The 27,900-nt window shown below is 46.4% G+C and overlaps 1 protein-coding gene across 1 annotated transcript; it reads left to right on the top strand.

Moving 5' to 3' along the window:
- Positions 1-5: 5 nt before the first annotated feature.
- On the top strand, positions 6-27,853 carry TGM5 (transglutaminase 5). The gene is made up of 13 exons (XM_087429071.1): positions 6-333; positions 6,177-6,377; positions 6,477-6,722; positions 9,383-9,501; positions 12,106-12,234; positions 12,834-13,011; positions 21,103-21,241; positions 21,872-21,975; positions 22,082-22,321; positions 24,716-25,081; positions 25,533-25,693; positions 26,951-27,084; positions 27,274-27,853. The coding sequence occupies exons 1-13, from the start codon at positions 6-8 to the stop codon at positions 27,425-27,427; spliced, it is 2,499 nt and encodes an 832-aa protein (XP_087285197.1). The 3' UTR covers positions 27,428-27,853.
- Positions 27,854-27,900: the final 47 nt, after the last annotated feature.

Genomic DNA, 27,900 nt, shown 5'->3' with positions numbered 1-27,900 from the left:
CCCACATGGCTCCCCGGCCACAGCACAGCACCTGCCAGGGAATGCCCCATTGCCCAAGAGCTATGAAAGGCCCACATGGCACAAGGCCCCAAGAGTTCATTGGCCTTCATACTTCCTCTAAGCCAAGCAACACTGCCAAGAAAAACCTGAGGGCAAGTGAGAAAACCAGTTGTGATCTGCTCAGTAAGCAAGTGGCAAGGCAGCAGCTGCCCCGCCTTCAGTATCTCCTGGAGTCTTGGGGATGGAAGGGGAAGCAGACACTCCAGGACGAGTTTCCTGAAGCTGTTCTGTGGGGAACAGTCCGGAATCCAGAGGCAGCCCCCATGGCGCAAGGTAAGCAAGGCCCAGGGGCTGCTGGAGCAGGGACAAGGATGACAGAGAGACTATGGGAAGTCAAGGGGAGGGTGGATTCAGAGGAAGAAAGGAGTAAGTAAAGAACAGAGGAAGAAAGAGTAGAAACTCCAGAAACCTCAACATTTGTTGGTAGCCTGAGAACCAGGAGACAAGGTGGAGGCCAGCAGGTAAACAGCCAAATAGCTGTGTGCTGACGTGCCTGCTTCCATAGCCCAGTGGCACAGGGCAGGGCCAGGGATTCGGGGGTCAGGGTTCCTGTCTTATCTGCCACTAGCTGACCCTTTGACATTGAACAAGTCACTTCTTAGTTCTCAGCCCCCATGCCTGAAAAATGAGGAGGGCTGGACCAGACAATCTTGAAGTTGTCTTCCAGCTCTAAAATTCTCTAAATCTTCATATCTTCTCTTCTTCCCCCACTTCAGAGGGTCTGTTCCTTATCTTAGCTAATCTTCCCACCACCACTCTTCTCTCTATATCAACTCCCTCTCTCTAGAAAGAGCTGCTATGAAGAGTAAATGATTAGTTGAAACCATTTATAAGAATGAGCTAAAAGCTCTACAGATGTGACAGCTGCCCCTTCTTTTACTATTTTTTGTGTTTAAGTTCTTATAATTTTTAATTACACAAGAAATATATGAATACATAGTTGGAGTAAAATAAAACAATAATTAAGGATAAAGCTACTGTCCTCTGACTGCCACTCCCAACCCAGCATCATCTCCAAAGAAACCATCATTATTAGTCTTTTGTCTACACATTTATATACCTATATATATATAGTGTGTGTGTGTGTGTGTGTGTATATGTATATATCCTCAATGTAATACATGGGAGTAGCATGTGTGGCTGTTTTGGGGGTGGGGCAGGATACCTATGGTATCATCACACTATACATATTTTTCTAGAACTTGATTTTTTTCACTCAACAATATGTCTTGGAGCTCTATCCATGCCAGTCAGTACCTATAAATCTACCTTAATATTTTCCACTTTTCATAGTATTCCATAGTATGGGTATAAGTACTGTAATTTATTTATCAAGTCCCCTATTAATGGGCATTTAGGTTGTTTCCCATTTTTCAATTATACAGGCAATGTTGCAGTGTACATTCTTATCTATGCTTCTTTGTGCTCATGTGGGAGAGTCTCTCTGGGGTAGATACTGAGATCAATTACTTATAAAGTTTTTCCTGTAATTTCCTTTATACCTCTCTGATTATTTCACCCCCTTCTCCTCTCACATCAAAGAGAACAAATATGCCCAATATTAAATGTATTTCCTATTTGAATATCTGGTGTCTGGGCTGAAGGATATCCCTGTGTTATAGGCAGAGATTAACTTGACCCATAATGTATCCAGAGGATGAGATTTGGCCAGTGCTTGCTGTCAGCCAGATGCTGCCACACCTGCTGAGTAGTCTGGGTCATGTTCCCAGCCTGAATTGGGGCCAGTAAAAAATCTATGTCTAGTCAATTGGCTTCCAAAAGGGGTAGCTTCTTCTTCCACTACCAGGAAAAAGGCAAGTGCTTTCCCAGCTGGCAGTGGGTCAGGTGTCCTTTCTGAACATGAGTGAAGGCCAGCAATGGGTGGCAGCTTGTGGGTAATGGAAAAAGCACAGGATTTAGGCCAGTAACCCTAGGTTCAACCTTACGCAAGACATTTAATCTACCTGAACCTTGCTTTTCTCATCTCCAAGTGTGAATAACATGACATTTCATCCCTCCAACATTGTGGTGAGGATTCAATGAGATAACTGTCCTAGAGGCCTAGGATAGCGCCCAGCACATAATAGACAAGCCCTCAATAAGGTGTTGGTTAAATCTAAAATCTGAAATGAGTACAGGTTATTATGCAAAAGACAGAGAACTCTATTCAACCTAGGAAACATTTTTTAGTACCTACAATGTGCTGGGGTTCTTTTATAAGAAACCCCATACCCATTAGCAGTTACACTCCATTCCCGCCGACTCCAAGCTCCTGGCAAACCCTAATCTACTTTCTGTCTCTATGGATTTGCTTATTTATATATTTAATATAAATTGAATCATATAATACTTGGCCTTTTGTGTCTGTCTTATTTCACTTAGCATAATGTTTTCAAGTTTCATCCATCTTATAGTATATTCAGCATTCCCTTTTTTTTTAAAGCTAACTTTTTTCTTTTTTGAGGAAGATTGGCCCTGTGCTAACATCTGTTGCCAATCTTCCTCTTTTTCTTTTTTCTCCCCAAAGCCCCAAGACATGGTTGTATATCATAGTTGTAGAGTTGTAGCTCTTCTATGTGGGATGCCACCTCAGCATGGCTTGACGAGTGGTGAGTAGGTCCACGCCCAGGATCTGAACTGGCAAACCCTGGGCCACCGAAGCAGAACATGTGAACTTAACCACTACACCACTAGGCCAGCCCCTCGGCATTCCTTTTTATGGCTGAATAATATTCCATTTTATGGATATACCACATTTATTTATCCATTAATCAGTTTATGGACATTTGGATTTTTTCATTTTTGACTATTATGAATAATGCTGCTATCAAAATTCATGTACAGATTTTGTGTGAACATATGTTTTCAATCTCTTGGGTATACACCTAGAAGTGGAGTTGCTGGATCATATGGTAACTCTACCTTTAACATTTTGAGGAACTTCCACACTGTTTTCCAAAGTGGCTGCATCGTTTTACATTCTCACCAGCGTGAGGGTTCCAATTTCTCCACATCCTTAATAACATTTGTTATTTTCTCTCTTTCTTATTATAACCATCCCAGAAGTGGTATCTTATTTGCATTTCCCTAATGACTAATGATGTTGAACATCTTTTCACGTGCTTATTGGCCTTTTCCATATCTTCTTTGGAGAAATATCTATTCAGATCAGTTGCCCATTTTTTATTTGGGTTATTTTTTTTTATTGTTGAGTTGTACAAATTCTTTATATATTCTTGATACAAATTCCTTATCAGATATATGATTTACAAATATTTTCTTCCATTCTGTGAGTTTTCTTTTCACCTCATTGATGGGGGTCCTTGAAGCAAAAAGTTGTTAATTTTGATGAAGTTCAATTTGTAAGGTTTTTTTTTCTCCCGTTGCTTCTGATTGTGTTGTCATATCTAAGAAACCGTTCCTTAGTCTAAGATCATGAAGATTTACCCTTATTTTCTTCTAAAAGTTTTGTAGTTTTAACTCTTAAGTTTAAGTCTTTGGTTGATTTTGAGTTAATTATTGTATAGGGTGTGAGGTAGGGGTCCAACTTTATTCTTTTGCTTCCAGTTATGGCTATCCAGCTATCCCAGTATCATTTGTTGAAAAGAGTATTCTTTCCCCATTGAATTGTCTTTGGCACCCCTGTCAAAAGTCGACTGACTGTAAATGTGAGCATTTATTTGTAGATTCTCAGTTCTATTGCATTTATCTGTATGTCTATGCTTATGCCAGTACCGCATTGCCTTGACTACTGTAGCTTTATAGTAAATTTCAAAATAGGGAAGTGTGGACCCTCTAATCTTGTTTTTATTTTTATAAATTATTTGCTATTCTGAATCCCTTGTAGTTCCATATGAATATTAGGATCTGCTTGTCGATTTATGTAAAATGGCAGGTGGGATTTTCACAGAAATTGTGTTGAATCTGTAGATCAATTTGTCATCTAAATGATATTAAGTCTTCTAATCCATGAACATGGGATGTTTTTCCATTTATTTAGGTCTTCCTTAATTTCTTTCAATGATATTTTGAGGGTTTTTTTGTGGTGCAAGTTTTGCACTTTTGTTGAACTTTATTTTGTTCAGTTTGTTATTTTGCTAAATATTTCATTCTTTTTGATGCTATTTCAAGTGAAATTGTTTTCTTAATTTTATTTTCAGATTATTCATTGCAAGTGTATAGAACTACAATTAGTTTTTTATATTTCTATGGTATTCTACAACCTTGCTGAACTTGTTTACTAGTTCTAATTGTGTATGGATTTGTTAAGATTTTCTACATTCAAGATCATGTCGTATGTAAATAGAGATAATTTTACTTCTTCTTTCTGATGTATACCAGCTAGAACCTCCAGTATAATGCTGAATAGATGGGGAAAGAGTGGACAACCTTGTCTTTTTCCTGATCTTAGAGGGAAAGCAACTAGTCTTTCACTATTAATTATGGTTTTAGCTGTGGAATTTTCATAGACACCCTTTATCAGGTTGAGGAAGTTGCCTTCTATTCTTAAGGACAATTTATTTGTTGAGTATTTTATTATGAAAAGGTGTGGGATTTTGTCCAATGCTTTGGTTCATATTTCTTAAAATATAGATATAGCTGAGACAAAACAGCTACGTCTCTATCGTCATTGGCTTACACCTAGTGGTAGAAGACAGACAAATAAAAAAATAACTACAAAAATATCTGAACATCTCACGATGAAGCTGAAATTAGTAGGCTCTCAGTAACAGTTTGTTGAAATAAATGAACAAATGAGCATGATATTAACTCAATTAAGCACTTAAAGTTCCCTATGAGTGATGAAGTTAAATGCTGTATTCAATGGGAGATGGGAAAAAAGGTGGGCCAACTGGAGTAGGCTTCATGAAAAAGTTGGGTCGTAAACAAACCTTGGAGGACAGGTGGAATTTGGTTAGATAGTGAGGAAGCATTCTGAGTTGGGGGCTACAGCAGGATCAAAATACATCCATAGGTAGGGCTATAATTTGCTTTGGGACAGATTGGCTAGAGGAGAGGGTTCATGCTAGGAGTGGTGAGAAGTGAGAATGCAAGTGTAAGTTAAGGCCAGATATGGAGGGTAATAGGTGTCAGGTTAAGGAGTGTGCCTTTTGTATGGTGGGCTGCAGGGTATCTCAGAACTTTTAAAGCAAAAATATGGCATGATCAAATTGTCTTGAGGAAAGATATTCTTGTGCTGGGTTAAGGGGTGGGTGGTGAGGAGAGACAGTAAGCAGGAGACCTGCTGGAGGCTGTTATAGTCACTAGGTGTGAAGTGAGGAGATCAGAATTATGTAAACATGAAAAGGGACAGACGGATACCAGAGATGTTTTAATGGAAGGAGCGAAGGGACTTGATGACACACGAATGGGTATAGACTGAGAAGGAGGTAGGTGAACCAACTGTGATTAAAAGTTGTGAGCCCAGGTACCTGGGGACCATGCTAGGACCATGGTCAAAGATGGAGAAGTCAGAAATGGAGCCCATGTCAGGGATGCACACTTGGAGAACAGTGAGGTCAATCGATTTTAGCAGAAGCTCCAGAAGGCTGGGGGTGGACCTTTCTTTGACTGTCCTAAGCATCCCAGCTCCCAGGGCATTGGCCACACGGCATGGTAGTCAGAGCCAGCAAATTGCTAAAAGCATAGCAGTTAATCCGGGATAGTACCCAGGGGCAGCTAACCCAGGGACTTGCACCCAGATCTGGAGGCTAGTACAGGGGCAAGTGAAACTGTTAACTCGAGCCCAAGAAAGTGGATGCTGGGGTGAATCTGGAGACATGTTAGGCTGCAAGGAGTAATCAGACTTGGCCAGGCCTACAAAAGGAGTTGTACAGAGGTAGAAAACCATGTACCTCCAGGAGGCCATAAGGGAGAAGGAGATAGAGGGTTAGAGGAGCAGGGAGAGAAAAGAGGAAAGAAGTAAGAAAGAGGCACTTGCATGCATGGAGCCTCATTTAATCCTCATACCAACCCTGTAAGGCTGGTATTATGGATTCTTTTTTACCAACTTGGAAACTGAGGCTCAGAGAGGCTAAGTTTCTTTCTCAAGTTTGCACAACTAATGAGTGGTTGACAGGACTGGACCAGGCTCCACAACCCTGCCCTTTTGTCAGCCCCTGGCTGCCCTGTCGCAGAGCTGGAGGTGGCCTTCATAGACCTCCAGAGCTCCTGGAACAATGTGCAACACCACACAGAGGAAATCAGCTCTGAGCGCCTCCTCGTTCGCCGGGGCCAGGCCTTCAACATCACTCTGTACTTCAGGAACCGGGGCTTCCAGCCAGGCCTGGACAACATCATCTTCGTGGTTGAGACTGGTGAGGACCCCGGCTGTTGTGTGTGCTTGCGCATGTTGGGGGGTATTCTTGGGGGCTAAGAGGTCACCACAGAGGGCCTCAGCTCTGCTTCCCTCTCAGGACCGCTGCCAGACCTGGCCAAGGGGACTCGGGCTATATTCAGCCTGGCAGGTCGTCGTGAGTCCAGCCCCTGGATAGCCTCGCTGGAAACCAACGGGGCCACCTCCCTGGAGGTGAGCCTGTGCGCCCCTCCCTCAGCGGCCATAGGTCGATATCTCTTGAAGGTTCACATTGACTCCCTCCAGGGGTCTGTCGTGGCCTACCACCTCGGGGAGTTCATCCTGCTCTTCAATCCCTGGTGCCCAGGTAAGGCGGGGTGCCCATGTGAGGGTCCCTCGTCTCTGCCCCTTTGTCAGTGTCACAAAGAACCATGCTCAAGGATTTCTAGATCCCTGTTCCCTGGCCACCTGTAAACCTCCCAATCCCATGCACTCAGCACCCACTCCCAACCAGCAACAAGCAGGGCAGGGAGAACTTGCTATTTATTTACTTATTTAGAATTTTTAAATTATAAGCCAAGTCATCTATACTTAAAAAGAAAACTATTATAATTAAGTTTGACCACAGTTAACATCTACTTTTATCATACAATTTTAAGTTAACTCTAATTTCTTCCTTATAAGAATAAGTGCATTGCATTGAATATTTGTGGAATGAAGTAAAAGGTAAAACCAAAAAAAAAAAAAGAGAGAAGCATAAAGTGAAGTAAAACCTTACCTCAATCTCCAAGTTCCATCCTCCAAAGGAAATCCTGTTAACATTTTCACGTGTAGCCTTACAAAAATGTTCCATGCTTATTCAAATATGTATTTATGCATATATGTATATGTGTGTGTGACTATACAATCATACCACAAATGGGATTATATAATCTATAGCATGCTATAACTTGTTTTTTTCAGTTAACAATTCAACTTTGGACATATTTTCCTATCAATACATTTTTTTTAACAGCTACAATTATTCCACTGTTTGGATGCCCCAAATATATTTAACTAGTCCCCTACTTATGGGCATTTTGGCTATTTCCAGCTTTTGTCTTAGACAAACAAACCTACAGGGAATATCCCAGCACCACCTGTCCCACAATTCCCGTCCTCTAAATCTACCTGGGGCAGGGATAATTACATGGACATACAGACAAGGTGTGGGCAGAATGAAGGACAAGCCAGGAGGAGAGAGTGGGAGGAAGGGCAGGAAGAGTTGATAGCAGAGACTGGATCTGATGGGGGCTTTGAGGCAGAGGCCAGACTCAACAGTCTTACTTCTGACTTAGAGGACGTTCCCCTTTCCTTCGTCCCTCTCAATCTTCCTTCTCCCCCAAACTTATCCCAAGAGGGCCTACTGGGTCGTGCCAGATCCCAGAACCTTGGCTGGGTTCTAACATCTCTAACCACCTCCCACCGCCCTGTCACTGAATGGCTCAGAACTCGTACTCATCAGCCAAGTGAAGAGGCCCTGCCACGCGATCAAGAACAGTTGTCTGTCTGTCTCTGTCTCTCTCTGTATCTCTCTTACACACACAAACACACACACACACACCATTCCTGGCCTCCCAGACTGTGGGGTTCAGACTTGAACTGAGGGCCCCCCTAAGCTGTGGGGAGGAAAGTGATATCTGTGGGGCCTTCTCTTTTGAGGCTTGTGCCCCACCCAGGTCCCAGGGAGACCAGATAGGCTAGGGATCAGTAGGGGCTGAAGTCAGAATCAGCATCTGCCCCATCACCGTGTCCAGGATATTGGCTGGGGAGCCCCACCTTGGAGCTCAGGCCACTGCTGGCCTGGTCTGTAAGGAGGGATGTGTGTGGTTTCAACCATGAACCTGCAGCTCTCACCACACTGGCCCAAAACCTCAATATAATGCATCTCAGCAAGAAGTCCTCCTCCACCAGCGACCCCTCAGGCTGTGTCTGAGGCTGCCTCTGAAGAAGGGAGGAGGGCAGCTTCACCTCAGGGTCAGGCAGGGCTTCCAGACAGTTCCAGGACACTGCAAAGAGGACACCTACCCCCATGGCTTTTTGTTTGTTCGTTCTTAACTTTAAAAAGATAATTTTTTATATCATAAAACACAATTTTATTTCAGACAATCTAGACAATACCAACAGGCAAAAAGAAGAAGGAAAAAAACAATTACTATTAACACCTTTTAGAATAGCCTTCAAAAATCCTCTGTTCATATATGTATGTATATTTTTAACAAAAGTCAATTCATGCTGCACACATTGTTATGTAACCTATTTAAACTTAATATATCACAAGTAGATTTCTACATCTATGCGTGTACATTTCTATGTCTATGTATGCAATTTTGCTCCCTTAGCTCAATAGTGTAGAGAATTCTGTGGTGAAGTTGCACTGAAGACTATTTAACCAGTGCCTAAGAACAGGGCGTTTAGGTTGTTTCCAGCTTTTCAGTGCTATAAACAGCCCTCAGATGAACAACTTGCTATCTAAATCTTTGTGCACCTTCCAAAAAGTTTCCTTAGATTAAATTCCTATAAAAGGAATGATGAGGTCAACGCCAACCTCTAAAGTTCCGATTTGCTCTTTTCCAACCAGAATTATTTGAATATAGCAGATAGAGCACAGAATATGGAGACACGTGGCCTCTGTGTTCAAATTTCACTCTGTTCTTAACGTGTGAATAGGGAAAGTTACTTATCACTCTGAATTTGTTTCCTCAAGCTTAAAATGGGGCTAGGACGTATATGTGCTTTGAAACCAAGAAATTCCACCAAAGGTGGATTTTTGCTCTTCCACCTCATGTGCATTTTGAGCCTGTGGCTGTTGTGGGGGCATGGTGGAAGGTGTGTCTCTCCAAGACCCCCCTCTCCTGCCCCTCTTGGTGTCACCCGGTGCTCTCCCCAGGGCTTGGTTTCCGTGGGACTGTGCCTTCTGGGGTTGGGAATGGGGCAGAAAGGGCGAGATGACTTTTCTGCTTTGTGTCCTCCTATTTTGATTCCTAGGGGACGCTGTCTACTTGGACAGTGAGCCCCAGAGGCAGGAGTATGTCGTGAATGATTACGGCTTCATCTACCAAGGGAACAAGAACTGGATCCGCCCGTGCCCCTGGAATTACGGACAGGTGTGTCTCAGCCCTGCTTATGGCCCATCGAGGCCCTGGGCTCATGGGGAGAGGGGAGCGGGGGCAGGGTAGGAGGGTGCCCCTCGTACTGCTGACAAATTGGAGCTAAACGGCACCAGGAAGATGTGAGATGCGACCCTAGGGCCCTAGAGGAGCAGCCATGGAAAGCTGGAAGGTGTTCTTTATTGATCATGTCTGATTTGGACAACAGGATCAGAAAGGGAAGGGCAGCTAAAGGCACCCACCCAGGAATTCCATGAGTCTGAGGGTGGAGATGAAGGGACTACAGTGACAACCGCAAGGATGGTGCCTATGTTTTTGTTTGTTAAACTGTTTCCAGTGGGGCCCCGTTTGCCATTTCTTCATTTCTTCCTCACCGCCCCAGGCCACAGACCCTACAATCAGTCCTGTCACCTGAGGAAAACTTGTCCCTGAACGATCAGTCCTGTCACCTGAGGAAAACTTATCCTTGAACGTCTCAGGGCTGATGAGCAGCAATGCACCTCCCTGCCCATCACTATTGCCTCTTTATTTGTTTGTTTTGATTATATATCTTTTTCATTATGAAAGTAATACATGGTTGTTTTAAAAACTTTACAAAGAAACGTTACAAAAATGAACACCTAGAATGTGAAGGTCATCCTAAGCACCGTCACCAGCGTGGTGTATGTTCCTTTACACTTTGTTTCCTACACATATTATGAAACATGTGATTTTATTTGTAAAAATAGCATCGTATTAATCTCAATGCTCCACAACTCCTGCCTTACTAAAAGCCTGCCTCCCCCTTGAAGCTCAGCCTACAGCAGGCGTCCCAGGAGCTCCAGCACCAGGCCAGGGAAGAGGGTTCTCGAGACTAAGCCTCAGTACCAGGAATATTGTTAGGGGAGAGGACCAGCGATGGCTGCTCAGAAGGGGTGTCAGCTGGGAAATCCTGGGGGTGCTCGTGGAGCCTTGTATCGGGTTGATATGGGTTCCTTTCCTGGACTTGCCCAAATAGAACTCCAATACACATGGCCTCAGTGCAGCCCAGGTCCCCAGGGTGGCTATAATCAAGATGAGACATGGCAGCCTCAACTGGCCCCAACTGACATCCCCAACTCCTCACTCAGCATGGGCAGATGGGGTTCCTGGAGAGCCCCAGACAGAAGCTTGCTGTCCTCTGTGAGAAATGGAAGTGAGAGGTTGCTGCTCTCTGAGCCCTGGGTCCCTCCCTTTCAGCCTCTCTTATTCACTGAGCGTATAGTGAATGCCTGCTCGGCTCCAAGCAGGGTGCTAGGTGCTAGAGATATGAACATGAATAAAGCACTGTCCCTGAGCCCACAGTGTAGTGGGGACTCAGACATACAAGGCCACTTATCATGCAGTGGGATATGTGAAGATTGAGAGACAGGCAAGGGTGTTTGGGGAGCCCAGAAGGAAGAGCACTTGGTTGGCATGGGCCTGTCAGGGAAGCTTCCTGGAAGAGGAGATACTTGACCTGAGTTTGCCAAGTGAAGGAAGGTGGGGGAAAATATCCCAGGCAGAAGGAAGCATGAGCAAAGACACAAAGGTGAGAAATGGTTTGGCTTGCTGAGGGGGTTATAAGGAATCTGGTGTTGCTGGAGCAAAAATGGTGAGGCAGTGGGTATTGAGACATGAGGCTGGAGAGGCAGAAGGGGGCCAGATCAGAGAGGGTCTTATGTGCCTTGTAGAAGAGGTTAGAGCTTTGAGTCTGTGGGCCATAGGGACCTTTGAACATTCTAAAGCAGAAAAGTGACCTGACTAAACTGTCCCCTGGGGAAGATGGATCAGAAAGGCCTCCTAATCCTGTTTATTGCCCACTGTTATGTAGGAATAAATGCATTCGTTTACTCTCATTCAGCAAAGATGCAAGGAGTCCCGACTATGTGCTGGGCACTGTGCCAGGTCTGGGATGTAGAGTTGCAAGAAGAGCTGGAGAGAGACAGAGAATACACTCAGCCAGGGAAGACAGAACTTGGTTACATCATTACAACCGAGTCTGATGAGAAGAGAGACATAGCCAGGGCTATGGAGCTAAACCAAGCTTGGGCTCAAGGAAGGCCTCAGAGGAAGTGGCGTTCACGCCAAACTGGAAGGACCAAGGGTCAGCCTGCCTTGAGTGGGAAGTTTCCACAACTCGCATGCTATCAGTCAGTCCAGAGCCCCCCTGGATCATGGGCGCCATGGCAAGTGGGCGCCATCACCTCAGCAGTAACTGTCAGTGATGAGCTGGGTCAGCAGATGGGGGTGGAAGATGAGGCAACGTGGTTTTAGCAAGAACATCCCATGGGCTCCAGGAGCATGGGGCTTGAGGGGAGAAGAGGGAGAAATAGACTTTTCAGCCAGTCAGACTTTGGAAAAAACTCCGGGACTTGCAGCACATACAAACTGGGTGAGTTATGACCCCAGAGGTTTGAGACCCGGCACCTGCCTGGGAGGCAGTTCAGGGCTGCACTACTGAATACACTCACATTCCAAATGGGGTTATGTTCCACAAACACACTCCATTGGAGAGCTGGGTGGGGTGAGTCACGTATTTCTTTCCATATCTACATGGGTGCCACGCGCGGCTACCTTGCCTCCCTGCGTCTCCCCTTGCAGTTTGAAGAGAATATCATAGACATCTGCCTGGAGCTGCTAGACAAGAGCCTGCACTTCCAGATTGACCCAGCCACAGACTGTGCTCTGCGAGGAAGCCCTGTCTACATCAGCAGAGTGGTGTGCGCCATGGTGAGGTTGGGTCTGGCTCTGCCCACACAGGGTGTGTCCAGGGAGGGAAGAAGCTGTGCAGGGGGAGCCCTGCCCACTCACCTTGCCTCCTGCAATGGGGGAATGAGGAGTTGAGAGATAGGGGCTCTCTGGTAAAGTGATTTGGGATGAGACTGATGAAAGAACGTGGGTAACAGGTTTTCTCACCTGAGCTCTGAAATAGCTGGGTCTGGGCCATCACCTCTATTAATTCCAAATTGCATGTTTTGGAAAAGGCTGAGACTAGCTCTGGTTTGGAAAATGGTCTTGTTTCTAAATTTCCTTTGCTCTGAAGTATTTTTAAAAGCTCTCAGAGTCAAGCTCTAGCTTTGCAGGGGATGGGGAGATGAGGGGGTTTAGGGGTGGGTAGAAATAGAATAATAAACTAATTACTAGTGAAGCATAAGTCAGACTAGCCAGCTTCCCACCACCACCCCTTCCCCAGCAGTTCTTGAAGTTCCCAGGTAAAATGGGATCAAAGACTCCTCTGTGTCTTAGGCCCATGGGCCTTGCAGCCCACACAGCACATCTCACTGAGGAAAAGGATGTTTCTAATGCTCCTATATGTGGCTTCTCTTCAGATCAACAGCAACGATGACAATGGGGTGCTCAATGGAAATTGGAGTGAGAATTACTTGGATGGCATCAACCCTGCGGAATGGACTGGCAGCGTGGCCATCCTGAAACAGTGGCACGCCACAGGCTGTCAGCCAGTGCGCTACGGGCAGTGCTGGGTCTTTGCCGCTGTCATGTGCACAGGTAGGAAGTGCAAGGGCCCTGTGGAAAGACCCAAAAGTGTAATGGCTCAGGTATTATCCCTCTGAACCATTCTTGTCCCAGTCTTGTCACACAGTTCCCACCAAGGAACATTTGGAAGGAAACCCTGTCTAGGAAAAATGTCTTATCAGGCTTCACATCTCTGGGCTTATTTCAGAGGATGGTTCTGAGATAGAAATCACACACTTGCCAGGACCTGGCACCCTTTCCTTCTTCTGAGATCAGACAACCTAACAGAATATTCCTAAGAGCCTGGCTGGAAACTGTCTGGTCCAAGATAGAAATGAGATGCGGGGCCAAGTAATTAGAAAACTTACAAACTGATTAGTGTCCTTTCTGAGCACAGAGAATGGTCTTAATGAAGATGTGCACATGGGAGGGAAATGTGCATCTGAGTGGTGGTATGGGTGATGGGGCCAGAGCAAGATGGCAGCCAAAGTAAAATGACCTTGAATTTCGAGTTGTCACATGTTCAGTGGGCCTGGAGGCCTGACTAAGGCCAAGGAGTTAGGAGATGGGGGAAAATGAGGGATTGGCTTTTCAGATAGGGAGTGGATGCTACATTAGTAGAAGAAAAGCTAAAAAATATGTATGGAGAAAAGGCAAATCGAAGTTAATTTGCAGGTGGCGAAAGGAGCAAGCAGAAGGAGGAGGCAGAGTGGGAGGGGAGATGGGATCTTAAGGGAACTGATACCTGGAAATGAGTCACATACTGGAGGGAGCAGGAAGAGGCGTTCTGCCTCACCCAGGGCCAAACTTGCTCCTGGCCCTCACCCCCACCCTGCGTCCACGCGTAGGCCAGCTCTCAGCCTCTTGGCACGCATATCTGTATACCTGACTTGGGTCACACTCAGGAAGTTATTATTCTTGTTAGCCAGGGAAAGAGACCAAGTACAGCTTTCACTCACAAGACTCTCCAGTCTAACCCAGGGAGGCCAGATCTGCCCACAACTTGTTTTTATTAAGGGCTCAGGCCTTTTGTGTAGAATTCCCTGTATGACAAAGCCTGGTGCAGATTATGTGTATGTGTGTGCTGGGCCCGTCTCTGGGCTCTTGGGGAAGCCTAGAGAGCCCCAGGCTGCTGAGTAGCAAGTGCCAGGTCTCTGTCCAAGGGCACAAGGAGGTTTGTGTCAATACCCACAGAGGATGACTTCACAGGGGTTGGTGAGGAGGAAGTCCTGAGCTACTCCTCCTCTGCAGCTGCAGAGCCCTATCTTAGGTTGGATGCTTTGATTGCCCAGGGATAAGAAATGAGGAATTCAACAGCTTTGATACTCAGAGTCATGGAGATTTGGGTGAACTGGGATGTCTGAGTCATCCAGGGAGCAGGCACAAGACTGACAGACAGAGAATGGATCAACCTTGTGCACGATAGAAAGGGAAACTTCTCGTGAAGGGAAAAACCTATAGTGTAATGGGCCAGGGGTGTGTGTAGAGGGAGAGGGTCAGGGATTTGGGTGTAGCCATCTGGAACTGGGTGATGAGAGAGGTGGAGTCAGTGAATGGAGATTATGTAATGAGAGCAGACCAATTAAAATGTTTATGAGACTCAGGCCCTTTAGTGACCTGGGAAGGAAAGTCTTGGGCAAAGTGTGTCAACATGGTCCAGTCCACCTGCGGCTCCGTCAGAACCAGCCTTCTGCCAAAGGGCCACCGTGTTGTATATTAGTAGGAATATCAGTTTGAAAAACTTGTTCATTCATCAACAACACTTACTGAACCCTTATTCTATGCTAGGCACTGTGCTTTTAGTAATCTTGGATACAAAGATGGGTAAGACCCAGCCTCAATCCTCCTGAAAGTTAAGGGTTTAGTCAAACTGCTTAACCCAATGCAGCTGCCAAAGCATGTTTTTTAAAATTATTATTGTTATTATTTAACAATCACAATAGCTGATGTTTACTGGGGACTTCTTTGGTGCCAGGTCCTGTGCTAGAACCTTGACATCCTGGAGTAATGGTGAGGCAGGTGGACTCTGGAGGTAGACCACTTGTGTTCAAATACCAGCATTACCATTAATGGGCTGAATAACCTTGGCCAAGTCAGTTAACTTGTGACTCAGTTTCCTCAGACATGTGATGAGGAAAGTACTAGCACCTACCTCACAGAGTTATGGAAAGGAGTGAGTGAGTTCATACACAGAGAGTGCTTTGAATAGTGCCTGGCTACAGGGAGTGTTCAGTACTTATTAGCTGGAACCACCTTGTTTGATGCCCCAAACAATCTTATGAGGTAGGTCTGTCATCATCTCTATTTTACAGATGAGGAAACTGAGTGGTAACGCCAGTCTTACATGCAGGTCTGGCATGCTCTAACCACTAGGCTATACTGCTGCATGATCATTGCTAGCAGCTGCCATTTACCCAGCATCCCTTGTGCTTTAGGCATACACTGGGCACCTTCACTCTTTCTAATCCTCACAACCACCTGCAAAGTAGACACCATTGCCATCATTTTACAGATGAGAAAACTGAGGCTTCAAGAGACTTATCTGACTCGGAAGTGCATTCTCCCCTCTGCAGCTCTGCCTCTCAGTATTGCCTTTTTTAATGACAATCTATTGACTTCAACTTCCTAAAGAAAAATCACAAAAAGGAGACTTTGTGTGCATCAAAGAGATGGTTATACTATTTTGGATGTGCTGTTTCCTTGATATCCATTTAATTGGCTGTGACTTTGGGAATTTCAGAGAAATCCCTGGCCTACCCTTCCTGTGCTCAGGGCCGGCTGCCCCACAGCTCTCGGTCATCGGGCTCTCCCTGTTCTGGCCGTGCACTCCTTGTGACAAGGTCAGGCCCTTAGCCCTTGGCTGAGATCTGTGAACTAGCCAGGATGCTTTGCACTATAACAAGGGAACAGAGTGGACAGTGACGTTCTGTTGACTGAAAATTCTCCCCAAAGCCAGGTGTCAAAAAGCCACTTATTGTATGATTCCATACATGTGAAATGCCCAGAATAGGCAAATTCATAGAAACAGAAACTAGATTAGTGGTTGCCTAGGCCTGGGGGTGAGGGGGGAATGGGAAGTGACTGCCTGTGGGCAGGGAGTTACTTTCTGAGGTGACGAAAATGTTCTGTGATTAGATAGCGGGGATTGTTGTACAACCTGGGAATATACTATAAACGACTGAATTGTATACTTTAAAAAGGGTGAATTTTATGGTATGTGAATTATATCTCAATAAAGTTGTTTAAAAAAAAGGAAAAGCCAGGCATCCTGGGAATGTGCCTGGTCTGTTCCTGCCCACAGCTGCATGGGATGGGGATGGGGGCAGCAATGACTTGGGCTGAGGACTGGAAGACACCAACTTGTGACTGTGAGCAAGTCTATGGAACATGCTCCCCTCTTCTGTAAAGTAGGGCCCTGGGCCCAGGATCCATGGTGGAAAATGGCGTGGGAGATGAGGAGGCTGAGTGCTTGGGGCTGGACCCTATGTTCACCCAAAACTACCCCACTTGTATGTCTTTTATATATTGGATCACCACTTAGGATTTGGCTTGCATGTAGGGTCCTCTGCTTAACACTTTTTTGAACATCCCTCGTTAGATGTCATCTAAGACTTCTTCTCACTCAGTTGTACAGTGGCCTCTGTAAAGTACCTCATTACCGTCATTTCAATACAAGAACTCTTGTCCTCCTTGTTTTTACTGAGCCCTTAGCTCTCAAAGAAGAAACCTCAGCCAAGGCCCTGGTGCGTTATTTTGCCTCAACCTTTCTTTAGATCTCAGTCCAAACTCTCCTTTGTGCAATGCCCTGGCTTAAGCACAAATCTAGCGTTATTCTCCACTGATTTATGAAATTGCGTGGAATGTTCCCTCCTAGAGTTGTGAGTTGATATGTGGCCAGCACTTAGAAATATGCCTGGCACATGGTTAGTTTTACATAAGTATTAGCTGTTATAATTAGTCTGATACTGTTTTAACCTCTGCCTCTTGGGCTCCAGAGGTCTGGCTGGGTCTTGTTCAAAAGCTGTTTCTAGCTATCCCCCAAACTTCAGTTCCCCATCCTTTCTACCACTTTTTAAATTTATTTCCTTCCTTTATTCTTTGAAATGTTTAAGGTTAAATTAATCATATGGCTCATTTCATGGCATTTATCATCACATTTAAATGCAATAACTTTGACTATTAGCTGGAGCTTTGACTGTATTCTTTAGTATGAGCCATGGAAGTGTGGCAGCAAAGCTAACCAAATGAATTTCCATAAACTAAACTCTAACTTTTCACTGATATCTCTTACAAAATTGGAGCCACATTTCCACATGGGGAGGCAGGGAGGCGGGGGAGGAGGAAAAGCTGAGGAGAAGCCTTCATGGCCAGTTTTGAAACAGACTCCGTGTTTTAATAGACCATCAGGATGGTGTCCACCACTAGTCAGAGTGAAGCTGCGCTCCTCAAGGGCGGGAATGTCTTTCATTTTCGTTTATGCATCTAACTCACTGCCTGGTTCATCACAGAAGTTTGACACTTGTCACTGAATGATTGCTGAATGGCTGAGTGAAGAGAAACAGTCATTCATGCTGGGAGTGTAGGCGGTGTAATATACCTTGGGAACTTTGTAGTCCTTTCCTGACACCGAGAACTTGTCCACCTTTGTCCAAGTATCACTGTATGAGTGTGCGTGCATGTGTGCGCACACACAAACACACGCGCCCCATATGGGTTTCTCTTTTATCAGAGACTCAGCTCCCACAAAATTATCCACGAAAGAGTCACTTTAGTCTCATGTCAAACTGTGAGTCATCAGGACTGATAGTCTGCAGAAACCTTGTTCACAGGTTCAAGACAACTCACTTCAACACGAATTTAATGAACATCTCCTCTGTGCCCAGCACTGTGCTAGGAATGAAGAAATGCAAGAAAAGTATCTGATGTGAGCCCTACTCTAGGGGAATTTGTAATCTGGCTGACAAGATAACACAAATATATGAGATCATAGAGAGCTTCATCCTGTGATAAAATGTGTGGCATAGGTGATAGAGATTAAGTGAGAGCACAAGAAGGGAGATTAGTGTGGCATGGAGTAGGCAGCGAAAACGTCACAGGAAGGTGCATTGAGAACGAGGTGTTGCTGGAATGTCTAGTGGTGCTGCAGTGGTGTGGCTAGTGATTAAAAGCATGAGGACGCTTTGAGATCAGAGAAACACAGGTTTAAATCCTGCCCTGGCTCTCCTCTTTCTGCCACGTGACCTCAACCTCTCTAAACCTCAGGTTTCTGCTCTTTCAAGTTGGGATAAGCAGAAGGTTGTGGAAAGGATTAAGTGAGATCATGCCTGTGCAGAGTTTGACACCATGCTTGGCACCTACGATGATGAGGATGCTGTCAACTGGAAAGGAAGATTGGGAAGACTGAAAGACAGCAAGTTCAGTTGGGGGTGTGTGTAGTGACAGCAAGGTCTCTATACAGGGTCAAGATTCAAATTCAGGAGTGGGGGGCACAGAAGTGAGAGATGAAGCTACAAGACAGGATGAGCTCTTTGTGGGAGAACATAGCAAGCAGGACAGAGGGAGCAAGACCCCAGGAAACACGCATGGGCCTTGCTGTCACTACACACACCCCCAGCTGAACTTGCTGTCTTTCGGTCTTCCCAATCTTCCTTGCCAGTTGACAGCATCCTTATCATCGTAGGTGCCAAGCATGGTGCCAAACTCTGACTTTGTGGATATCTGAGCGCTGTTAGCTCCCTTAGTGTGATATTGAGCCTTGGCCTCATTTCCTACGTAAGAAACCATTCTTGTCCCTCTGTTGCTTCACTGTGACAGGCTGTTGTCCCCCATCCCAGGCCTCTCACAAGCCGTGATGAGGAAAGAGTGAGAACATACCAGTGCAAATCCCTTACCTCTCAAACATATGTTCTACTGACAGTCAAGCTTGGTACCTATCACATAGCACACAGCCATTCTGACAGTGCTGTGCTGAAGTCAGAAATCACTGGAATGGGCAAAAGGATCCACAAGACATTCATTCACCCATCTGGGAAAGATGCACCAAGTATCTGCAAAATAGTCTGGCCCTGGATTGTTAATGGCTGTGTAATGATAAATATGAATATCACACAATCTCTGACCTCAGGAGGACAGACTCATAAATCATTACAAGCCACATGTAGTAGGGAACTTCAGAGTGCCATGAGACCAATGACCTATGTTCAGGTGGAAAAATGCTCATCCAGCCATGTTAAGCAGAAGCTGACACCACCACTGACACTTTAAGTGGCTGTTTATGAATTCATCAATCAGGGTGAAGAACAGAGGCTTGCTCCCTGCTCTCCCTGCCCACCATTCCTTGGCACATTCTCTTATTAACATATTATCCACCCTCCTGACTGTAATCTTAACATAAATGTGCCCACATCATGCTCCTGAGTCACCTGAATGTTCTTGCCTCACTCCTGTCTCGTGTTCCTTCAGTGGCAGCTTTTCCAACCTTCACCCTCCCCTCTGAGGCTGTCCTGTGTCACCACCTAGAACTCACTTGTTAGCTTTTCTCACTCCCTGCCCTCATTCCTTGGCCTTGTGCAGACCTGCTGCTCCAGGGAGAGCTCCAGGTTCCCCACTGGGCTCCTCTCCTCCCTGTCCTGGGCTGCATCCAGGGACGTGTTCCCACCCTGGCCTGGAGAGGCTTTGTGCCAAAGTATAAGAAGGCACCTAAACTAAAATCAATAAGCAATTAAATGTTTAATATAAACAAGTGTTTAAACTAAAAGTTATAAACATTTTTTAAAATGACAGTAGTGAAGAACTCTTAGAAATATCTATATTTTTGACTCAGTCATTTTATCTCTTGGAATCTATCCCAAGGGGGAAAAAAAGATTGATCTACAAAGATGTTCATCACAGCATTATTTACAACAGGGAAAAAACTGGAAACCAACTAAATATCTAAAAGTAACTACCACTAGAAATCTTGCTTTTGGCAAATATTTGATAACATAGGAAAATGCTTGGGATGTATAATAAGGTGAGAATACTAGAAAGCTGAACTGTGTGCATAATTCTGGGAGCTGGGCTCAGAATTTAGTACCAACAGCCAGGATTTGGCTGGCTAAGCTAGCCAATGCTAATGAAACCAGGATTTGAGTGAAAGCTCTGCTGCTTCCTAGCTGTGTGACTTTGCTCAAGGTAGCAAACTTTTTCTTAGCCTCTGATTCTTCATCTTTAAAATGGGGATAATACCAGCAGCTTCTGTGTAGAGTTGTCCTGAGGAGAATGTATGTAAAGCACATAGCAACATCCCTGGCTGGTAGGCACTATTATTATTATTGTTGTTGTTGAATTGGGTGGGCTGCCGATGCTGGACTTGAGGGGACAGAAATCCCCAGGGCATTGGGGTGGGATGGACTGGGGGATATGGCTGTACTTAAAAGAGAGCAGAATGGGGAAATATGGCAGGAGACAAAGAAGAGAAGCTGGCTGGCAAAGGGAAGAGATGCCCCCTCAGGAATAAAGACAACATTCTACCTTCTTTCCAGATTTTCTCTACCAAGTACAAGCTCTCACTTTTCTGAGTTTTTGTTACACGGTTTCCTTCCCTTTCTGCCTTGACCAGTGATGCTTTCCTTGAGAAGCTTCTGAGACCCATGAAAAGAAGGAATCCAATTCTTAGGCAATTCTTTGCCTAAGAATCTGATGGTCTCAGCCAACAATCCTTACCACAGGAAAGAAAAAATTTGAGCTGTTTGGTTTGAAGATGGAGATTTATGGCCAGGAGAAAAGTGACACCAAGTCAGGCCACTGACTCAGGCCACTGAGTCAGGCGTCCCTGTCCCGCCCTGCTGACACAAGCAGGGGACCCACGACCTTCTTAGACCTTCTGTTGGCCTTGGCAGTGCTTGTCTGAGCAGCTAGCAGCCTAACCTCTGCTCAGAGTCTCTTCCGTGAGCCCCAGAGAGAAGAGCTCAGGAAGGTGGGGAGGGAGGTTGGCAATGTCACCATCCCAGTGCCCCAGACAGCTCCTGCTTGATCCTGTAGGTGCCAGTTGAATGACTTCCCTGGGCCCAGGGCCCTAAGTCCAGGAATTCATAGATTTCCTGAATCCACAGATCACAGGAGATTTTTCTGCTCTTTCTGCAGTGATGAGGTGCCTGGGGATCCCGACCCGCGTGATCACCAACTTTGACTCTGGCCACGACACAGATGGAAACCTGATCATAGATGAGTATTATGACAACACAGGCAGGATTTTGGAGAATAAGAGGAAGGACACTGTCTGGTGAGAGACAACCTCTCAGTCTCTTTCTAGGGGAGGAGGCAAGGAAGAGGCAGGACTGTGCCCATGAGCCTGTTGCCCTGTCATGCCCTCCCACTTTTACCAGCCCCAGGGTTCCATATCCCCAATGCTAAGGCTGGGCCACAGCTGAACACAAAAACAATTTTGAGTTTAAAACTCTCACATCACCAGCTCTCTGCCCTGAGTGAGGTTTTCCTTTTTGTCACCTCTTTCATGTAATACTCAGCCTGTGGCTCTGCCTGCAGGAGGGCCTGAAGTCTCAACTCCAGACACAAAGACCATGACTGCCTCTGCGAGTCAGCAGTGTGCACAAGGAGCAGCCACAAGGACCTTTCTGAGAGAGAGGGAAGGATTTTTAACTTCAGTTGGCTCTGGAAGCCTTCGCTCGTTATTCACAAACAGAGGAAAGCCCTTTCCTGGGCAAGTTGAGGCTCACAGGAGGAAGAGCTGTCACCACTCACCCACAGAGGTTTGAAGGCCTGGGGTGCACTAAGTCTGTCTTACTATCTAGCAGTCCGTTCATCATCCCCTGCCTTGCTCCAGAAAGAATACAAGCACTACAAACTCTCCCTTAGCTTCATCTGACACTGACTCCTCTGGCTTCTCCTTCAGGAATTTCCATGTCTGGAATGAGTGCTGGATGGCCCGAAAAGACGTCCCTCCCGGATACGGAGGCTGGCAGGTGCTGGATGCCACGCCTCAGGAGACAAGCAATGGTGAGGCTCTTCAGAAGAAAGACAGAACCCACTCCCACAGAAAGCACCCCTATGCCTGTCTGGCCCTGCAGCTACGGCCCATCGTGGCTCTTCCATTCTCCTTCAGGCCTTTACTGCTGCGGCCCCGCCTCGGTCAGAGCCATCAAAGAGGGAGAGGTGGATCTGAACTACGACACAGCCTTTGCCTTTTCCATGGTGAATGCTGACTGCATGTCCTGGCTTGTCTATGGAGGGATGGAGCAGAAACTTCACCAGGACACAAATTCTGTTGGCAATTTTATCAGCACCAAGAGCATCCAGAGTGATGAGCGGGATGACATCACTGAGAACTACAAGTACAGAGAAGGTACGACTAAGCCAGGTCCCCTCAGAGTCCAAGTCCTGTGGGCACCACCCCCTACTCCAGAGAACCTCCCAGCCAGCTGGGGCAGCCCTCTTTGGGGCACGACCCAGGTCTACTGTCTCCTTGCCATTCAGTTTTAAGGTCCTCGTTGGGGTGTCCCACTGCCTCACTTCCTCATGCCCACCACCACCGCACACCTCACAGGCCAGCAAGCGCCTTTCTCAAGATGTTCACATTGACAGGCATCCTAACAACAGTATATGAATTCCTTACCCCTGCCTTCCCAAAAAATCAGCCTCCCCAGAAGATGGCTGGGGATTGAGTAAACTCTCCTATTAATTAATTTAATTAATTGTATTTCATTTATTGTTTAATTAACTGTGTTTTATTGAGTGTTTGGAGACAGGTGAGACCACCAGCCAGCATGGAGGCTAATGTAAGGCCAAATGTTCACTCCCACGCCCACCCCCTGCAGAGGATGGTTCTGAGAGGTGGGAGACCTGTCAGGGGCTTCTGACCCAAGCTATCAGAGGCAAAGGGGCAGCTAAGTTAGTCAGGTGTGGACTAATTCTTGGAAATTGAGAAAGACCAACCACCAGGTTCAACCACCAGGGAGCCAGGCAAAAATATCCAGTCCACGAAGGCCAGAAGCAGGATGAGGGGCAGGATCAGGGATGTGGTGGGGTGGGGAGGGAGGGTAGCTGAGCAGTTGCTGGGAGTGCTGGTGAGTGGGTGTGTGTGGTTTGTCTCTGCGGCCTTCGGGGCCAACACAGAGAAGCCCCAGAATCTGAGCCTGAGCATGCTGCTCAGTCAGGCAGTATCCTGTCTCCTCCCATCCAGCCTGACAGGATCTGGGAGTAAAGCAGACCACAGATGAGCTAATTCTGATTCACATCTCCCTGGGCATACTCTTACTGAAGCCAATGTCTCAAGATCTCCTTCTGCCTGGAACCAGGCCCAGAATGGCCCCCAGAGCAAGGGGACAAAAGTGGCCTCTGCCTGGGAGGTTGTGGGGCCAGGCCCTGGGGATAGTAAGTGCTCAGTGAAGGCAGCTGCTGGGATTATTAGGGAAGCATGGTGAGTGTTCTTGCACATCCTGGCCACAGCGCCTCCCCAGGACTGAAGCTGGGCTGCTCTGGGAACTCAGCTTGCCTGAATTTTTTCCTTTTTTCACTGTGGTTTCTCGGTTTCTAAATTTCCAGGAATTAATCTACACCAGACCAATAATTGGTTCTGGGACAGGAAATCACACCATGCCCTGTTGTCTTTAAGAGGCTTATTCTTCTGCATTTGTGGGCCTTCGTCTTCCCTGTGGGGATAGCGTCTAGGGGTCATGAGCACAGATTTTCAAGTTGGGCAGATTTGGTTTCCACCTGGACTCTGCCTCTTGCAAGCTGTGTGACTTGGGCAAGTGACATGGCCTCTCTGAGCCCTATTTCCCTCATCTATGTATAGAATAATAATATTATTATTATCATTGGCGAGGATGTGGAGAAAAGGGAACCCTTGTGCACTGTTGGTAGGAATGTAAACTGGTGCAGCCACTATGGAAAACAGTATGGAGGTTCCTCAAAAAGTTAAAAATAGAACTACCATATGATCCAGCAAGTCCATTTCTGGGTACTTATCCAAAGAAAACAAAAACACTAACTTGAAAAGATATATGCACCTCCAAGCTCACTGCAGCACTATTACAATAGCCAAGACATGGAAGCAACTTAAGTGTTCATCGATAGATGAATAGATAAAGAAATTGTGGTATATATAAACACAATGGATTATTATTTAACCACAGAAAAAAGAATGCAATCTTGCCATTTGCTGCAATGTGGGTGGACCTCGAGGGAATGATGCTAAGTGAAATAAGTTAGACAAAGACAAAAAACAAAAATTCTCTTATATGTGGAATCTAAAAACAAAAACCAAGCTCATAGATACAGAGAACAGATTGGCAGGGGGTGGAGGGTGGGAGAAATGGGTGAAGGGGGTCAAAATGTAAAAAAGAAAATAATAAAAATAAGCAAAATAATGCTACTGATTTAAAAAACAAAAGTTCTAGGCCCTTCGTGGCACCCAAGAGAAGGTCCAGAGGGCCCTCCTCCATCTCCATTGGGGACACCACATTCACACATTCACATAAGCATTGCTAAAAATAAATAATAATAATAAAGATAGTAATAACACACCTCTCTCACCGTTGATGTGAGGATGAAAGGTGTCAAGTGCTCAGCGGAGCCTGACACTTAGAAAGCACTTGATGAATGATAGGGGGTGTTTGTTGGAAATGAGGGTTTCAACACCCCTGCAGTGTTGGTGGGGCCGTTGGGAGGGCGTTCAGGCGAGGCCTACCCCCCTGCTCAGCCTGGCCCACAACTGGTGCTGTCTCTGCCCTCCTAGGCTCCCTCCAGGAGAGGGAGGTATTTCTGAAGGCTCTTCAGAAGCTGAAGGCTGGAAGGTCCCAAGACTCCCACCGAGCAGCTTCACAACTTTCTAGGCCCATGTCACTGAGTGAGGACGGCCCTCGGAGCCTGGATACACCTTCCCTTCGGCCCAGTGATGTTGTCCAGGTCTCCCTCAAATTCCAGCTGCTCGACCCACCCAACATGGGCCAGGACATAAGGTTTGTCCTGCTGACCCTCAACATGTCACCCCAGTCCAAGGACCTCAAAGTGAACCTGAGTGCCCAGTCTCTGCTGCACGATGGCAGCCCCCTGCCCCCGTTCTGGCAGGACACAGCCTTCATCACACTCTCTCCTGAAGAAGGTATGGGCTCTGGGTGTGGGCGTGAGGACAGTCTGTGTACAAAGAGTGGGTTATGGAAATGCCAGTGGGGTCAAGCCAGCCAACAAGGATTCTATGGGTGGACCCCTGTGACACTGGTCTTCCTAGTGTCTCCTCCAGCACAGATTCCTCCTCCTCCCTTTCCTTTGCTACCTCAAGGAAAGTAGCCCGGTTTAGTGGGGAAAGCCTGAGGTTTGGAGTCATTCAGAACTTGGTTAGAGCCTCAGCTTCACCCATTTACCAGCAGAATGACCTTTAGCAAGCCATTTTGCCTCTCTTAACCTCAGTCTCTTCATCTGAAAACCTAGTACCTGCTTCACTGGGGCTCAGTACATATTGGCCCCTTCCTCTCTGTAGAAGGGTCCCCAGATCCAACACGGGCCCAGCTGATTTCCCCAGCTACTCTCACCTCATCCTTGTGTTCTCTCCCTAGCAAAGACCTATCCCTGCAAAATTCCCTATTCCCAGTACAGCCAGTACCTGTCAACGGACAAGCTGATCCGCATCAGTGCCCTGGGTGAAGAGAAGAGCAGCCCCGAGAAGATCCTGGTGAACAAGATCATCACCTTAGCCTATCCAGGCATCATGATTGATGTAGGCAAGAGCCCTGCAAGTGGCCTGGGGGCTCCTTGGGATCCAGCTGGGAGGGGGTGGACCCCTTTGATAGCCTTCTCAGGAGATCAGCCCCTCCTTTCCTCTGCCTATTCTGGTGACCCCTGGTGCCTCCCTACCGGGAATGTAAGGTTTATGTGAAAACACTGGGCAAGGTCTCCACCCCCTTACACCCTTAGGGTTTCCATCCCCTCGCGCCATTATGCACCTTATGGGTGGAGCTTGAGTAGGTGCCATGGAGAGGTCAGGGAGCGACCCCTCTTTTGTGCCACCTCTAATTGTTGGCCTTCCCCAGGGTCAACACGAGGAAATATGAGCTAAAATGGGATGGGGAGTAGAGGGAGGAGCACTGCTTGAGTTCGGCTGAGGTTTGATTTGCCATCTCCTGGCTGTGCATCCTTGGACAAACCCCTGGGCTTCTGCTTCTTGAACTGTCAAATGAGAGGATTAGACTAGATGGCCTCTGAGCACATCTCCTGCTCTGACGTTCTATGGTCCTCTAGGTGGGAAGACTTCACGGGTCGCTTCCCTTCAGTGCTGTCTCCCCAAGGCCAAGCAGCCTCCTGGACTCACCAAGCAAGCATGGTGCCCCCTGCTGGGGTGTGTCTGGCAGGCCCAGCTACTGGAGTCCATTTTAGCTAGGACTAAAAGTGCCTCCAGGTTCCCTGAGGCTACTTCCTTCTCTCTACAGCCCTGAATGATCCATTTCTCTTCACTCACACACCAGTGTGGAAAGAAATGAGCCAGTTATGGTAAAGGGGAGGGAAGGGATAGAGTGGAATTGCAATAAGAAGAAACAAACAAAAACTGCCAAAAGAAGATTCTATCCACTCAAACTATGCATGAGAATCCTCTGGGAGCTCTTGATTATTGCACACTTGGATGAAATCCTTGGAGCAGAGGAAACATCACTGGAGACTCCCAATTCATCAGACTTTTCCATACGCTGGGTTGAGTGGTGTAAAATATTTTACACAAACATCCACACATGTATAAATGAAGAAAAAGTTTCACATAACAATATTTTGTGTGATGTATGCCGCTATTTTCTTCTCTTCTGTTTCATTTTTTAAAACCATTAACAACGACCCATTAAGTTGGTTTTAACCCATAGCTGGAAAAACACAGGCCATGGAAGTCCAGCTCCACAGGGAACAGGACCCTCCATAAATATTTGGTGAATTGGAGAATGAGACTCATTCTCCACTCCTTCCTCTCCTCTTGGATTTCTCTGTTTAGGTTCTGGGAGCAGCTGTTGTGAACCAGCCACTCTCCGTACAGGTGATATTTTCAAATCCCCTCTTGGAGGAGGTTACAGACTGTGTGCTGACTGTGGAAGGAAGTGGTCTTTTCAAGAAACAGCAGAGAGTCCTGTGAGTGCTGGGAGTGCTCAGCCTTCGCTCCCATCTTATCCCAGGGTTGGCACTATCCTTTCTGGACAGGGCTCCCAGGCCAGGCTTTGAGAACCCCAGGAAAGGAGAGACCTGGTTGCTGAGTAGAAAAGGGGTTTGGGGTTATCATAATGCCTACGATTTTCTGACATTCTCCTTTCTCTGCTGCAGCATTGGAGTCCTCAAACCCCAACACAGAGCCAGCATCACTCTGGAGACTGTCCCCTTCAAGAGCGGCCAAAGGCAGATCCAAGCTAATCTGAGGAGCAACAAGTTTAAGGACATCAAGGGTTACAGGAACATCTATGTAGACTTTAGGTTATAAATTCTGGGACAAGAAGCTGGGTGCATAGATTTTAAGCTTCAGGAAAACGAGCAAGTTCAAATGCAAGCCATACCATTCCGCACCACAACAGAGGCTTTGCAGGGCTCCGACGTGAGCAGAAGAGGAGATGCCAGCGATGGATAGTCTCCTGGACCATTTGCACAACTCCCCAGGACTCTGTTCAGGGCCCAGGGATTCCATGGTGTCCCATCCAGAAGTGTGAGATGACACAGAGGTCCGAGGACCCTGGTTGGACTTGGCCATGACTTACTGCTCCCAGATGTCAAAAAAAGAAGATTGGCTGAGCAGCTCACTGTCATTTTGTCATTGCAATGGCTAATTCCCTAGTAGCAATAAACTTCAGTTCTCGTCCTCATCTCCTTTGTGCCCATGTAATCACCACTTTCCCTACAGCAAGTCTCACCTGTTCCCTGGATGCTGGGAATGTCCTATTGTTTCAATGCCTGAGCCCT

The sequence above is a fragment of the Ceratotherium simum genome, chromosome 3 (genome assembly GCF_057802395.1).
Source record: "Ceratotherium simum simum isolate JZ-2026a chromosome 3, ASM5780239v1, whole genome shotgun sequence".
Classification (NCBI taxonomy): domain Eukaryota; kingdom Metazoa; phylum Chordata; class Mammalia; order Perissodactyla; family Rhinocerotidae; genus Ceratotherium; species Ceratotherium simum.
This window is presented reverse-complemented; position numbering and strand designations above follow the sequence as displayed.